Below are 17,172 nucleotides of genomic sequence, written 5' to 3' on the forward strand. Positions count from 1 at the left end.
CATATCTCTTAGGAACCATCTCTCTCTCTCTGAAGTCTCTCTCAAGAATCCTCCCTGTTTTAAATACTGCCCTTATTTAAATTCTATCTTTGTGAATCTAGTTTGCAAAATACTACTTTATATGTGTTCGGTTGTTGCTTTGTAATTGTTTCTAAGTTGTTTTTTTACACATATGCTTAGGGAAGATTGTGCTTTTTGTTTCTTCACTATTACTTAAAAGTATCATTGAAAGTATATTGGCTTTGTATGCTACAGGTACAAAAACTGCAGAATACTAAGGCTCTTCTGTTTCTGAGCAGTGTGGTTACAAAAACTAATTCAAGGCCATTTGTCCATGATACTAAAGTGACATAGAGGAATTTCTATTTCTGTCATGTCTATCAATTAGGTAATGAATTGTTCCTTCAAAGACTTAAGCTGTTCTCTTTACTGATAAATGTTTAGGTGTGGTGGGGGGGATTCCTAAATAGATTCATTTAGCATTTGTTGAAAACTACTGAGATGAGTGACACCTCCAACCCCACTGCCACCCTCTCCTCCTTCAGCAGAAGTTGTGGGAATTGCCAGCAGCTGCAGCTTCCACTGTGGCCACACACCAGACTCTGATAATAGACACATTTACTCAAACCTTGAACCCCAGGATATCCATGACTTGGGACCAAAGTTTCTTCAGCAATACTCTCATTACATCTAGACCTTAAGTTCTTGCGTTGCTAACGGAGTTAGACACTATTTTATTGTCAGATTAATCTTCTTACAACCTCACTCAGGTTTACCATTCTTCTGCTCAGCAACTCTGAGTTGCCTGCCACCCCAGTGAGCAAAGCTCTGATTCCTTAGCCTCTATATCTGTTTTTGGTCTAGATATCTGTATCTATACATACCTTTATATGTAATTTTACCTAAATGGTATCATGCTCTACCTACTGTTTATAAATTGATTTCTATTTTTAGTCATTTATTATAGATATTTTTCCATGTTAAGAAACATAAATATTCTTTTATTTTTAATGATTGCAAAATAATCTGTTATTTTGATGTGGATAATCTAACTTTTATAGATAAACAAAGGTTTTTTTGCTTGATTTTTGCTAGTATAAATAAGGTAGCAATATACACTTTTAAATGTATTTTTTTACTTGTCTGCTTATTAATATGAAAAACTTTACACATCACTTTTCATGCATGAAGGTAGAAGTAGTCAGCATCAGGATATTATTTAGAATGCTAGACATATATTTAAATTGTCATACACTCACATACACACACAGTTATATTAGTAATTCACATACAAATGAACTTTATATTTCAACCAATAATAATATTAACATTAAAAGTATTTTATTATTTGTGAGAATTAGACAGGCATTACGTTTTACATTCATTATTTTATTTTATCAACAAAATGACTCTTTCTTTATCCGCTTATTCAACCATCAAACATCAAATATTTCTTGAGTACCAACCATGTACCAGTTACTATATTACCTGTCTTCATGGAACTTGTACAGGGGGAAATGATGAATAAGCATATAAACAAATATATTTAATACAGTGTCAGATAGTGATAAATATCCACCTGTGAAGTAAGCTCTGTTTTCTTTCTAATCTGCATCTTATGTATGAGAAAACTGAGGTTTAGAAAGAAATGTGCTTAAGGCCACACTAGCTCTGTGTGGCTTCACAGCAGGAGTGCTGAAATACCCTCCCACTTTTTCTAGTATTAATACATAGTATTAAAAAAGACCTACTTAACATTTCCTTATTCAGTGTATTGTCATACCTCTGAATTACAATCATCAGCTGCACATACAGCATGAAAGCTATCAGATGTAGACATTAGGAAGAATCTGCTTAAACTCAGTATATTGTTTGACAGTATAACTCTTGAATATATACAGGATATGAATTTTTGTATTTTTTTTTTGCCTCAAAAGTGACTGTCTACCAAAATATATTAACTGATTAAGAATACTAATTACCCAAAATAGTAAGCAATCTAAAATAGTATTAAAATATTTAAATAGCTTACAGGATAAGTCATTAAAACCTGTTATAATTTAGTCATATGTAATTTTTATAGAGGTTATTTATAGAAATTGATATATGTTTTCATAATTTAAAACAAAGGTTCAATTCCAATGAAGGGTTCTATTATTCCTCATCTACCAAGACATCATTTTGGTTCCTATGGTCAACTTCCGATGCCCTTCTCCTTCAGTTCATTAAATCAAGACTCATCCCCTCAGTTTTCTCCTGGATGCACTACCTGTGTTGTACCTCCTGTAGCAGGTGCAGTAATGGCGCAGGAATGCCACTTCTCTGTGTTCAGTCTGAGGAAACCTTTCTCAGGAAATGCCTTTGTAGCATTGAATTCCAAATGATGCATGTGTTCTAAATCATTTTAATAACAAATCACTGGAATTATATTCACCTTTCTGATCTCTTCACTGTCATTGACTGATTTCTACTTTGTCACTATATACAATTTTTAAAACTACTTTATGAAATTCAACAACAGTAATTATCCAGAAATAGTAATATTCTTACTAAAAAATGATGTACATTAAAACTTGATTTTGGAATACAAAGAAGTGAAACAGTATTTGAAACTATTTTATCAAAATGTTCTAAACTAGTTAAGCCCATTTAATACTTTTTAACTTGAACTTTGCCAAATGACATCTGTTTTACTAAGCTATGTCACTAGCTTCAACATTGTGATTTAGGACTTTGAAACCAAAAGTACTGTTGCACTTCTTGAAAGAGGGAGAAACATCATTTTCTCTTAATCACTCTCTCCTTTGTATAAATTGACTTTGTAGTAAATAAGGTTGTTTTCACGGTCTGGTAATCAAAAAGTTTCAGCAAAAATAGTTTCCTTGATCCTTATTAACACTGGCATTTGATGTTTTAATTTATATACTTTTGAAGGTCCTCGAAAATTTCCGCTTGCTCAAACTGAATCGCTTCTGATGAAAATGCGTTCAGTGGCAAATGATGAGCTTCATGTGATGATGCAACGGAGAATGAGCCAGGAGAACCCTAGCCAGGCGACTGAAACGGAACTTGCACAGAGACTACAGAGGCTCACCGTTTTAGCAGTCAACAGGATTATTTATCAAGGTAAGACTATAGGATTAGTTTGTTTTCTTCAGCTTTTAAAATGAAAGAGAAGTAATCTAAGAGGAAACTGGTTAGTTTTCAGATGTTTAAGCAACATTATTTTTCAGTTCTTAACATCCATATTATTAAGAGTTTCTTATTTGGAACTGGTAAGTCTTAAATAAAAGTCCACTTTCAATGTGTTCAATGCTAGCCCAGATTGACCAGTTTAAAACCGTATGGCACTTCCAGTATGATCTTTTGAGATCGTTGTAGATTCACATGCAGTTAAGAGATAATACAGAGAGAGACCCTGTATATCCTTTACCCAGTTTCCCTCAATGAATCTTGCAGAACTGCCGTTCTGACAGATGTGTAGTGATATCTCATTGTGGTTTTAATTTGCATTTCCATATTGGCTAATGAATATATATGTACATACTTAAATTGTAATACTTAGAGCAGCCACTAAAAAAAGCTATTCAAAGAAATACACTCTAAAACACTATAAATAATGTTCTCACCACACACCCAAAAAAATGGTAACTATGTGAGGTGTTAGATATGTTAGCTAGCTTCATTATGGTGATTATTTGACAATGTATTCATATATCAAAACATCTTAATTATATACAATTTCTGTTTGTCAATTATATTACAATAAAGCTGAAAATTGTTTTTAAAAAAACACTATAGATAAGTCAAAATGGAATTCTAAAAAAATGTTCAGGTAACCCCAGGAAGACAGGAAAAAGAAAACAGTAATTGTTAATCACTAGAAAAACATGATAAACTCAAGTTTTTTTTTCTTTTTTTAGCTTTTTTTACTTTTCTTTCTCTCTGTCTTTTTTTTTTCTTTTTTCTTGAGATGGGTTCTCACTGTCACCGAGGCTAGATTGCAGTGGTATGATCTCAGCTCACTGCAACCTCTACCTCCTGGGCTCAAGCAATCCTCCCATCTCAGCCTCCTAAGTAGCTGGGACTTCAGGTGTGTACCCCATGCCCGGCTAATTTTTGTATTTTTTTGTAGAGATGGGGTTCCACCATGTCGCCCAGGCTGATCTCAAACTCCTTGACTCAGGTGATCGATCTGTCTGCCTTCACCTCCCACAGTACTGGGATTACAGGCGTGAGCCATTGTCCCCAGCTTTTTTTTTTTTTTTTTAACTTTTCTAATGTACATTCTGTGCAACAGACTCCCAGACTAAACTCTTGAACCATGATTATTACATATACAGCATGTAAATGGATAGCACATGCAGAGAAACAGCTCTGTAGATCCACTCCTGTAAATATGACATGGTCTTTATGTTCGATTTGTATAATAATCTCATGGTTTGAATCATTTTGCAGTTTAACTTAGCTTCATTAGCCAATAAATATTTAATTTGGAATTGTATGACATGCATTTTGAAATTTCTGTTATTTTACATGAATTCACTTTCTACTACAGTGTATCTACTACATCTAATACACCTGATAAACTTTTAAATTGTGATAACTGAATTAGTAATTAAAAACAATATTTTTACCAGTATTATTACTATTTATAATGGCTAGATAGTAGTGATATGACTAACCTTGTATTCTTTTTTTCAATTCAAAGAGTTTAATTCAGACATTATTGACATTTTGAGAACTCCAGAAAATGTAACTCAAAGCAAGACCTCAGTTTTCCAGACTGAAATTTCTGAGGAAAATATGCATCATGAACAGTCTTCTGTTTTCAATCCATTTCAGAAAGAAATTTTTACATATCTGGTAGAAGGATTCAAAGTATCTATTGTAAGTAAATTAATTACATGTGAAATGTTCATTCACACAAAGGAAATAGAGGTTTTATGTTGACTGTATTATACGTTTTCACAATCGTATTTCTTTGTGCTCTTTCAGAGAGCTTTTTAAAACTCGGACAACTTGAATTTTTAATTAGAGAACAATATATATTGCTAATTCACCCTTTCCAAAATGACTCCACTCATGCAGCATTACTTTTTAAGCCTGTAACCCTAGAAGCTATTTTCTAGTATTGTAGTTTAGTAAGATCAGCATCAGAAAAGAGTAGATCGTCGTCATTGATGACTACTATGAGAGTTTACATTAATTGTTTTTACAGGACTGTATTTATGGCTCCTTACTCTCAGTTTTCTGAATTATTATGAATTTTAGATCTTGGCCTAAGTGTATCTAACACCTTTAAAATTACGTAGAGAATACTGATAAGTGTCACAGTTCATTTATCATCATCTCACTTGGGTTTCTGTGGGTCACTTTACAGTTGACACAATGGAACAAGTTGGTCAGTTTACTACATAGATAGCAAAAGCCAATCTAATTCTAGCAGCACTCATAAATCATGACATGCCAGTCTCTAAATCTAAACTAGATTTTGGTGTTTTAGCTCTGTACAGCAAAACCAAGTGCAGATTCGCTCACAGAGTCCTTAGGACTAGACGTAATTAGAGAGGAGCTGTTTCTAAAACTCAGAATGAATTCTGAATGTACTGCTTCCAGTTTTAAACCACGTACAGGTGATTTGATCAGCATTTGGCTGGGCTTAGTGGGACCATTGTTAAAACAATTGGTTAATTGTTAGGGAATACTCTATGGTAAACCCATAGAGTAGTTTCCCCTTATCTTCAGGGGATACATTGCAGGACCCCTGGTGAATTCCTGAAACCACAGATGGTACTGAAACCTATATATACTATATTTTTTCACATGCATACATACCTATGATAAAGTCTAATTTGTGAATTAGGCACAGTAAGAGATTAACAATAATAATAAAACAGAACAGTTATAACAATATACTTTAATAAAAGTTATATAAATGTAGTCTCTTTTTACAGTGAGTAAGTATCTTATTGTACGGTACTTAACTATTTTCAGACCATGGTTGACTGTGGAAAGCAAAACCACAGGTAAGGGGTACTGCTATATGCAGTGCTTAATTTGTGACTAATACTCAATAATGTAGCACAATTCGAGTCTTTATTATGAATCCTTTCTCTTTTTTATTGCAAAATCAGTGTAGGCTTATTTATCATTGCTCTTTGATAGTTTTTTTTTAATTTATAATTTTTGAGCATTTGGTAATTTTTTCATGGCTTAGGACTTTAGCTTCTTTATCCATCTCTTCTTTTAAACTGTGGTAAGGTATACCTAACATAAAATTTACCATTTTAACCATTTTTAAGGATGCAATTCAGTGGCACTAAGTATATTCATATTATTGTGCAGCCATTGCCACCATCCATCTCTAGGAACTTTTTTTTTTCTCTGAGATGGAGTCTCAGTCTGCCTCCCCAGCTGGAGTGCACTGGCCTGATCTTGGCTCACTGCAACCTCCACCTCCCAGGTTCAAGCGATTCTCCTAGCTCAACCTCCTGAGTAGCTCGGATTACAGGCACCTGCCACCACACCCAGCTAATTTTTGTATTTTTAGTAGAGACAGGGTTTCACCATGTTGTCCAGGCTGGTCTCGAATTCCTGACCTCAGGTGACCCACCTGCCTCGGCCTCCCAGAGTGCTGGGATTACAGGTGTGAGCCACTGCACCTGGCCAGAACTTTTTTATTATCCCAAATGAAACTCCGTACCTAATAAATAATAACTTTTACCACCCCTTCCCCCATTACCCAGTAATCACTATTCTACTTTCCTGTCTCTGTGAGTTTGACTGTTCTAGATATCTCATATAAATAGAAGCATATACTATTTGTCCTTTTGTATATGGCTTATTTTATTTAGCATTCTGTCCTCAAGGGTCATCCATGTTGTAGCATGTGTCAGAATTTCCTTCCTTTTTAAGGATGAATAATATTACATTGTATGTATATACCACATTTTGTTTATCTGTTCATCCACTGATGGACGTTCAGACTGTTTCCACCTTTTGGCTATTTTGAGTGATGCTGCTATGAACGTTGTATGCCCATCGCTTTTAAACTCCTGTGTGTATGGTTATGTATATATCTTTCTAATTTTGACTATGAAAACCAATCTGGAATAAAACATGTTCTATAATCTTCTTTAGGGCTGTGTTGAGGCTAGCATGGTATTGCTTAAGCAGTCTGATCCTAATTCATTCCTATCTTGATTGATTTTAGGGTTCAAGTAAAGCCAGTGGTTCCAAGCAGCAATGGACTAAAATTCTGTGGTCTTGTAAGGAGACCTTCCGAATGCAGCTTGGGAGACTCCTAGTGCATATTTTGTCACCAGCCCACACTGCACAAGAGAGAAAGCAAATTTTTGAAATACTTCATGAACCAAATCATCAGGAAATACTGCGAGACTGTCTCAGCCCATCCCTACAAGTAAGTGTCTCAGCTTTGATAAGTACAACTTTTGGTGAAATATAAAGTCTGAATAAAACAAGAACTGAAATTAAATTGAATTTTCATGCCTAATTTATAATTTTCTTACCAAGCAAATTTAACCTAAGGCCTTTCCTTAGGTGCTTTTACACAGGCTCAATTTAACCTCTGTGTTTATTTCCCAATCTTTTTTCTAGTGCCTAAATTAAGAAGTTCTGTTTCAGAGTTACTGTCAGATACTTTGTAATGTGTTAACATATCTTGAAGTGTTTTCTTTAAGGATTGTTTGGAGGCTTTTTAAAAAGCATTATATTACCTGTGAAACATCTATATTGAATAGCTCAAACAACAATACATATAACATATTTCAAAAATATGTGTGGTCAGTTAAAATAGAAAAAAATTATTAATCATTTGGAATAATCAAACCCAAAATACCTAAAAGAATTTCAGAGTGTATAAAGTTTACCACTTCAAGAGTGGTAGTTGGAAAGTTGAAAAGGTACATTAAACCATATTGGAGGGCTGTTTAACAGTTTCTTATAAAATTAAACATATATATATATATATATATATTTATTTATTTTGAGACAGTCTCGCTCTGTCACCCAGGCTGCAGTGGCCGGATCTCAGCTCACTGCAAGCTCCGCCTCCCGGGTTTACGCCATTCTCCTGCCTCAGCCTCCTGAGTAGCTGGGACTACAGGCGCCCGCCACCTCGCCCGGCTAGTTTTTTGTATTTTTTAGTAGAGATGGGATTTCACCGAGTTAGCCAGGATGGTCTCGATCTCCTGACCTTGTGATCCGCCTGTCTCAGCCTCCCAAAGTGCTGGGATTACAGGCTTGAGCCACCACGCCCGGCCTAAACATATTTAACTTGTGACCATGTTACTCCATTTTTAGATATTTACCTAAAAGAGAAATTAAAGCATATATTCATTGAAAGACTTGTTTAAGAATATCCATGGCAGCCTTTTTTCATAATAACCAAAAACTAGAAATATTCAAACGCTCACCAACAGAAGAATGTACAAATTGTGATTTCTTTATACCTGTAGAGAGAAATCTATATAGACTATTCTACAGCACTGTATAGACTATTATACAGCTTTAAAAAGGAACAGACTACTGATACACCTACCATTATGGATGAATCTCAGGAACACTGAGCGGGGAAAGAGACAGCCAAACACAAAGGAGTACAATCTGTGATTCTGTTCATCTGAAAGAACAAGCAAAACCAAGATATGATGATAGAATTCAGGACAGTAGTTGTCTCTGTGGAAGGGGGATGGTGAGAAAGGGAATTGACTGGAAAGAGGTTTAAGGGAACTTTCTGGGGTGATAAAAATAAGATCTTATTTTGAGTAGTGGTTAAATGGATGTATGCAATTGTCAAAACTCATAGAAACACTTAATATATGTATGCTTTATTATATGTAAGTTATACCTCAATAGAGATGAGAGAGGGTATATTAAAAAGGATAGGTATCCCCTTTTAATACATGGAAAACTCATATTAGGAGTCAAAACTATTGGAAGGGATACTTTTAGGTGATTTTTCCAGTATTAACACACTTTCAAGTACACTGAGGGCACTGTCTTCCTTTTCCCAAGACAGAAGCATATTTAGCCTGTATTTTCCTTCTGTGGAGAATTTGAAATGGTGTTTTTTTCTTTCCTTTATACTCAGCAAAGTTGCTATCCATCAAAATTCAACCTCAGTGTTAACAGTCCACTTTTTCTCATACCATCTTCCCTTCCCCACTACTTCATGTCTGTCATGTCTTCCCACTACTTCATGTCTGTCAATCATTATTGAATTTCAGCTTGAAAATTTTAACTGTTGTTGTCGTTGACTTTTTCTTCTCTCTCTCAATCTATTTCATCACCAAGGCCAGTTGTTTATTCACCCACGAAGACTGAGGATATTGTCTTTAACCTAATAGTTTTAGCAACCACTGATAATTGCCAAGATCCACTTTTTCATTAGAGTTACAAAATAGTGATATCTCTAAGCCTCTCATTCCATCAACATCTATAAGCTCTGACTTTTCTATAGGGAAGAACTTTCCCTTGTCAACTATTTGGCTACCTTTTTTTTTCTTTTTTTTTCACTGTACAAGATTTATTGTGGGTTTTAGTATGACACTTGGATAGTTGGTTGCATTGTTTATATGTAGATCTCTTTACATAATACGATAATGTACACTACTGATATATTTAGTTCACAAAATAAGATTGTTTGGAACAATTATGCACCATACATGCAATATTGGATTTATATACTGGATCCAGAATGTGACTGATTGGGAAAAAATGTTGGACCAGGCATGTTCAGTGAAGGAGCCAGGAAGTTATTTATATAACACGTGGTAAACATCCATCTGGCTCAAGGGGCAACTGCAGCATGTGCAGCGTTGGCAGTGGTGCCTCAGAGGTGGCAGAACTATTTCACACCAACCAGTTTAGGACTACACAAGATTAGTACCATCCAGCCTACAGGATGGTACTATAGGATATAGCTACCCACAGGATATAGTACCTACAGAATATAGCTGTAGGATTTTACAAACCATTCCTATTTCTAACTTTAGGAACTGACGTTTTTCCCAGTCCATCTTAACATTACTGCTTTAATCACAGATCAGATAAAAAGGACAATATGCACAACCTCCAACTAAAATCCTGTTGTAGCCTAGACAGTGAAATGGTATGCCATCAGAAGACTTTAAAATTGCAGCTCTTTTTGTATCCCCCAAAATGGAACTGCACTCTTCTTCAAACGGCCCCTTAGGAGTCAGAGTCACCTTCACAGGGTCTGAGATTCTGTTCTGTCCCAAGATGCAAGGAACACTAAGGAAGACATCATCCTTTATTCCATAGAGACCCTTAATCATGGTGGAAATTGGGTGCACCCACCCAAGATTCTTCATTATACTGTCTGCCAAATCTGCCACAGAGAGTCCAGTGGCCCACGATGGGTAGCCTTTGAGTTTGATCACCTTGTAAGCACTCTCAGCCACCTGCTTGTGAACCTCTTTCCACTGTTCCTTATCTATATCAGTCCCTAAATCTGGGTGCAGAGTCTTGAGGGAGACACCAGTAACATTCACTCCGCTCCATACAGGCACACTAGAATCTCCATGTTCCCCAAGGACCCTACCCATGACAGCTTAATGGGTGAACTCCCAGCCTTTCCTGCATTGGGTAACGGAATTGGGCTGAGCCGAGATTGCAGCCACTTCCAATAACACGGTTTTTGGGAAAGCCACTTATATTCCAAGCCACAATAGGTCAAAGATATCCACTGGATTTGAAACAATAAGCAACTTGCAGTTCAGGCTGTATTTTACAGCATTAGGAATGATGAATTTAAAGAAGTTCACATTACATTGGACCAAATTAAAACGGCTTTCTTCCTCTTGCTGATGTGCCTCAGCTATGATAATGACCAACTTGGAGTTTGCAGTTACATATAGTCTTTGCCAGAGACAACTTTTGATGTTCTAAGGAAAAGGCTGCCATGTTGGAGATCCATCATCTCGCCCTTCAATTTGTCTTCCATGACATCAACAAGAGCAAGTACACCTGCCAAGTCCTTCATTAAGATACTGATGGCAAAAGCTGAGCCAACAGCATCAACCCCAACAATGGTAATCTTATTCTGGGGAATCTGTTCTTCCTTTAGAAGATTATGAATCGGCTGATCCTCGAGAGTTTCCATATTGGACTTGGAAACAAAAGGAATCGGGAATGCATGTCCAGCAGGTGTCCGGGCACGTGGCAGTGAGATTCGGACTCTTGGGCAGCGGCTCCAGCACCTTGGCTGCCTTTAAGTACAGTCAGTCAAGGAAAGGCAGGATAAATGCTGTTTCCTTCCCTGTTTATTAATTTTTAGAATGATGAGTTCATGCCCCTAGTGGCCTCTAATTTTTGTATTTGTTTTTATTTTTGGAGTATCATTAGGAACTCAGGTATTTTTAAATAAATGTTATGTGTTTTAGTCTTTTGCAATCATTATTTGGTTTGATATTAAAATTAACACCTCTGTAGATTCAAGTTGTTGAGTCGACATGGCCTTTTTCATTTTAACAAGTTAATATGATTAAACTTCTTGTTTTCTGGCACAGAAGAATGTCCCAGGCCCACCTTATACAATTCCTTCCCCAAACCTAGAACCCAACTTCCCTCCCAAGAAGGCCTTATTTCCTTTTAAGGAGATGATAGCATTTAGAGACTACAAATCTAAGGACTACGTATGTTTATTTCTACTGGGTTGTTGTTTCTTCTCAGGCTTTTTAGTGGACAAAGCTAGGAAATATGTATTTTTTTAGAAAGACGAAGAAGTCATGAGTTTATACTGATGCTTTCACTTTTTCTTGGATTTTTTTATTTGTATTTCTTATTAATGTTGATATCTTGGTTCCTAATATTAACATAATCACCTATTTGCTTTGTCTTTCTACATATATAACATTTTCAAAATAAGATGACCAACATGATCACTAATAACAATCCTGCTGAGTGCAGTTGAAGATGTCTTTGTGGTTCTTTTTGTTCCTAGCATACTGTTATGGTTATATACAGTGAAAATACTGTATTATAAAAGCACTTAAATAGTTTATTTGGTCAGGCTGCCAATTTCAACCAATTAGGTAGGTAGGTAGGCAGGCTTTTTTTTCCAGTTTGTTTTATAGTTTTTTGGGATTCCTTTGGGGTTTTGTTTGTTTGCTTAATTTTGTTTTTAATCGTGAAATGTCTACATGGTTCTAAAAGCAACGTTGTGAAACAGCACATTCAGAGAGGTTCTAGCTTTTATCCCTTTCTTCTCCTCATATTCTTTCCCACTCTGTGTACGTAAATGACTTTTTTTTCTGTTGAAGATACAGGCAAATCTATGTATACATGTATTTACACATGTAAATATTCTCTCCCCTACTTCATAACACAAAGAAAGATAGCAAAGTATACACACTCTTCTGCACCTTACTTTCTTCACTTAATATATCCTAGAGATCATTATTACATAGTAGTGTAGAGTGATCTTCTTTATGCCTTTTCACAGCTGCATACATTTAATTTGTATTTCATTTGGAATCTGCCTGGGTTTTTTAAGCCCCAGGCTTCTTTTCTGCCATCGCAACTTGATTCTGATTAACACTCCAGCCTGCTGACCCTCTTCTTTTCAAGATAATCATATCTTTGTGTCTTGCAACCTCTTCACATCCTGTTTATTTTTACTGTCATGCTGTTTTATTCATATTGTCCACCAGCACAGAACACCTTTCTCTCCTTTGTCTATCCATATCCCTATTCTATCCTTTCATTTGGCCATGACCCGGATCACTCTATATCTTCTTCAAAACCTTTCTCCCTTTCTGTAGTCCACTCAGAACTCTTCCTTATTAGAATCTTCTTTGAAAAGAAATATTTTACATATTTTAGCACTTTATTATTTTCTAAGGATTCATGTTTAACAGATTCAGTTCCTTAAATCAGTTTTTTAAGGGCCGAAAATAAGATTTTTTTGGTATCTGTTCCAAAAAAATGACCACTTTTATAGTCCCTGAAATGATAATCGTAAGTGATCAGAGGGTATTAAAATGAGAGATTAGGAACAACTTCAGTGTTTAAGAAAATCATGTGTTTCTTTAGATATTCACAATGAATAAAAACATTTCGGATAGTTTTTCAAGATAATTTTAGAGTGTCACTGAATGCTAAACTGAAATATTTTTAAAGTTATATCAAGAACATTACTTTTAAGACACACTTAGGAAAATCTTCCAGTCGTTTACCATTTTTATTTGCCAACTCTTTGGGCCTTTTACTCACAGAGCTTCTGTTCATTTTTCTCTTTTGGTCAGGTAGCAGCTGTCTCTGACTAATTTAAAATGTTGCATTAAAATGAGCTGTGCTATTTTCACTATTGCATATGTTCATCTTTTGTTTTTGGGAAATGACATGATATGATTCAGCATGATAATTTAAATATCACCCAAAATGTAATCATTTCCAGATCCATTTTCTGACATTTAATACTATTCACAGTTAAAAATGTCATAAAACTAAATACAGCGATATTCGTGTCAGTGCTTATTTTTAAAGTAAAACATATATGTTTAACTTGTTGACAAAATTATTGTCTAAATAATACATGCTATACACATTAGAGTCAGGTGTAATAGCTACAGCATGTAAGGGCCACTTAAAAAGTCACGAATCGACATTTGGTTTCGGTTTGTGCTGCAAAGGACAATTGTCATTATCTTAAGTAACACTGTAAATTTTGGTTTTAGGGCCTGTTAATAAAAGATTGGCTAAAACAACGCTTCCATGGATATACATATAGAACTGTCTGCGTAGATCTCACCAGTTGGAGAGTTTTTCACCTTTTGTCCTAGGGAGTAGTGAATGCTTACAAGCTAAGATAGGTTTTAGTTCTAGAAATTTCACCAACTTCTCTTCTACTAAGCAGAAATCAAAGGAAGAAGAGTAAATAAGTTTTAAGGTCTAAAGGAAGCTTTCCCTTCTAGTTCAGTTTTTCTGTGAGAAAAACTAAAAATTATTTTCCTTTATCCCACTTTATTTCCTGTATTCCTTTAGCAAGTCCTTTCCAAAATTCTTTCCCCAAAAGCTAGCTGGCTAGCTTGATTGCTTTTTAAAATATAGTTTATAAGAAAAAATTTCAAACATACAGAGAGTAGAAAGAATAGTATAATAAATACCATGGAACAATCACCTAAATTTAACAGTTACTATTTTTATTATATTGACATCATTTCTACTTTTTCTGAACTATTTTAACATATATATGGAAATTATGATATTTTACCTCTAAATTCTTTTTTTAAAATATTTTCCTATGTAACCATAACATTGTTACATCTAACAAAATTAGCATTAATCCTCTGTCATCAAATATTCAGTGCATAATCAGATTTCTGTAATTATCCTCAGAATGTCTTTTGTAGGTGCTTTATTCAAATCAGATGCAACCAAATAAATCTAGCAATATAATTTAATTACTCTTAAGTAATTTAAATGTAAGAATTAAAATTCTAAATGACTAAAAAATTATTACTTTTTTTAAAGCATGGAGCCAAGTTAGTTTTGTATTTGTCAGAGTTGATACATAATCACCAAGATGAATTGACTGAAGAAGAGCTAGACACAGCAGAGCTACTTATGAATGCTTTGAAGTTATGTGGTCACAAGTGCATCCCTCCCAGTGCATCAACAAAAGCAGACCTTATTAAAATGATCAAAGAGGTGAGTCAATGAAACCATAGTACTTTCTTAGGAGATTCCATCATAGATAAAGAATGATTGACATTACTTTTTTAAGAACAGAGTATCATTGATGATGAACTTGAAGTGATTATTTTATTTTATTTTTCCTATATACTGTATTGCTTTTTTCTATGAGAGAAGAAAAATAGGCTTATTTTAAGGAGCACTTTGTTCTCTGTGGTCATCAGTATCCATTATCATTAGCCTTCAGTGAAGGGAAGACTTTTAAAGTGACAAGCAAGCTGAAACATACCTTGAGTTAGAGGTTTTTAATGAAAAAGCAGAGTAAGGAGGCAAGCGACTATGTAAACTCATCAGGTTTGGCAACCCTGGTTAACCATTCTACTCTAATTTATGTGACCTAAATTGTATAGACACAGAATTATAACATTATAACATTGTTTAGATGGTTCATTTATTTTAATATTCTGGTCTCCTAGGGACAATCGTTTTTCCTTTGTTAACTGGGTTTTAAAATGAGTTTGTTGGGCTCTGTGCCAATGTTAGGTGAGAAATAATAAATTTTATATAGTATATTATCTAAATATTTTAGGAACAAAAGAAATATGAAACTGAAGAAGGAGTGAATAAAGCTACTTGGCAGAAAACGGTTAATAATAATCAACAAAGGTAAGATTTTGTATGTTCCAAAGGCATGTCTTTAGGAATCTATTAGATTTCACATATACTTTTAGTTTTAAAGTATCATGTTTTGATAAATACGTTCCATGTATTCTTAACTATGGACAATCTTATTATTTGTTTAGTCTCTTTCAGCGTCTGGATTCAAAATCAAAGGATATATCTAAAATAGCTGCAGATATCACCCAGGCAGTGTCTCTCTCCCAAGGAATTGAGAGAAAAAAGGTGATCCAGCATATTAGAGGAATGTATAAAGTAGATTTGAGTGCCAGCAGACACTGGCAGGAACTTATTCAGCAACTGACACATGATAGGTAAGCTGCGGGAGGATGGTTAAAATTGTCTTCCATGAAGATGTAAGATATTGATGTTAAACTGAATTTGTATTCCAGAATTCAGACTCATAAAATCATTTCATTAAACTTTTTTTGTTTAATCATTTGTGATTTTTTTCATCTTAAAGAATAATCATACGAGTTTTTTTTTAATTCTGGGGAAGAAAAGTAATGAGAGACTCATTAGCTTGTCTAGATGGTAAAATTGGCTTAATTTAAAAATACGGTCTTTGTAAAAGAATAGAGAAATCACTGAAACAGGATGATTGAGAAAAATATATTTTTCTAACTAATTTAAAATATGTATTACAAATAACAAAAAGAGGGAAATTGGGTATTATTCTCCAAATTTGGTTAAGATAACTGATTCATGTGACTTTGGTGTACTAAAATACACTAAATATTAGACACTAAAGTAAATTCCAAATGGTTAAAAGAATTACTCAAAAAGTTTATAAAGTAGAAGATAGTAGGATATTTGTCAGCTCTTTGAAGGATAGATGACTTTCTAGAAGAAACTGCAAATAAATCAATAGATTTTAACCTTAATTTTTTCCAGTGTGTTTAACAAACATAACAACAACAAAAAAGCCTGGAAATATATTTTCAGCAAATAAAGAGTTATTTTTATTGTTTGGAAAACGTATATAGATTCTAAAGTAAAATATTATGATCCCAGAAGTTTGAATGAGCAAAAGGCATGAACACATTCCTCACATACGACAAACTGAGTTACTAAACACATGGGAAAATATTCAATATTGCTAGAGGCTAATTTGGTTTTCTAGAACCTTTAGATACCACATTTTACTTTTTATGTTAAAAAAAATTTTGGCTGCTAATATTCACAGCAGGGTATTAGCTGTCCTTACTCAGAACTTTGGTGGCATTGTACATTTTGACAATATATATTAGTAATCCTAAAAACGTTTTACTTCTAGCTTCAGTTATCCTATTTTAGTGATTCTGTCCTAAGGAAAATATTCAAAATATGGAAGGCAGGCCAGGCACAGTGGCTCACACCTGTAGCCTAGGACTTTGGGAGGCTGAGGCAGGAGGATCACTTGAGCCCAGGAGTTCAAGGCCACAGTGAGCCATGAACATGCCACTGCACCTTGGCTTGGGCAACAGAGTGAGACCCTGTCAAAAAAGAAAAAGAAAAAGAAAATAAAAGTTTCCATCTCTGCATTATTTATGCTAGTGAATGAATTAGAAACAAGTTATATATTAGCAGTAATATGGTTAAATACATTACAGTGCATCTGCCTTCATATTGGGCAGCCATTCAAAATAATGAGATAAAGATAATACTGTTTCTGTAAAATAAGGCAAATTATAGAAAAATGATCATAATGATCATAACTACAAATTAAAAACAGATGCGTGTTTTTTAAAAAAAGACAACAACCACTACCAGTATTTTGGTATGTTTAGGATATGAATAAGGGTGGTTTTTTTCTCTTATTTATTTCTAAAA

General features: G+C 34.5%; 1 protein-coding gene and 1 pseudogene across 1 annotated transcript in view; one reads left to right on the forward strand and one right to left on the reverse strand.

Annotated features, from left to right (window-relative positions):
• Positions 1 to 17,172, forward strand: part of LOC105474609 (lysosomal trafficking regulator) — a 200,414-nt gene that overhangs the window by 118,922 nt on the left and 64,320 nt on the right. Inside the window, exons 29-34 of the mRNA XM_071073958.1 lie at positions 2,935 to 3,126; positions 4,712 to 4,890; positions 7,217 to 7,423; positions 14,521 to 14,697; positions 15,272 to 15,348; positions 15,486 to 15,674. Coding sequence (XP_070930059.1) covers positions 2,935 to 3,126; positions 4,712 to 4,890; positions 7,217 to 7,423; positions 14,521 to 14,697; positions 15,272 to 15,348; positions 15,486 to 15,674 — 1,021 coding nt within the window. The remainder of the gene's footprint in view (positions 1 to 2,934; positions 3,127 to 4,711; positions 4,891 to 7,216; positions 7,424 to 14,520; positions 14,698 to 15,271; positions 15,349 to 15,485; positions 15,675 to 17,172) is intronic.
• Positions 10,082 to 11,167, reverse strand: LOC139357344 (L-lactate dehydrogenase A chain-like; annotated as a pseudogene).

This window comes from Macaca nemestrina, chromosome 1 (assembly GCF_043159975.1).
Source record: "Macaca nemestrina isolate mMacNem1 chromosome 1, mMacNem.hap1, whole genome shotgun sequence".
Lineage (NCBI taxonomy): Eukaryota > Metazoa > Chordata > Mammalia > Primates > Cercopithecidae > Macaca > Macaca nemestrina.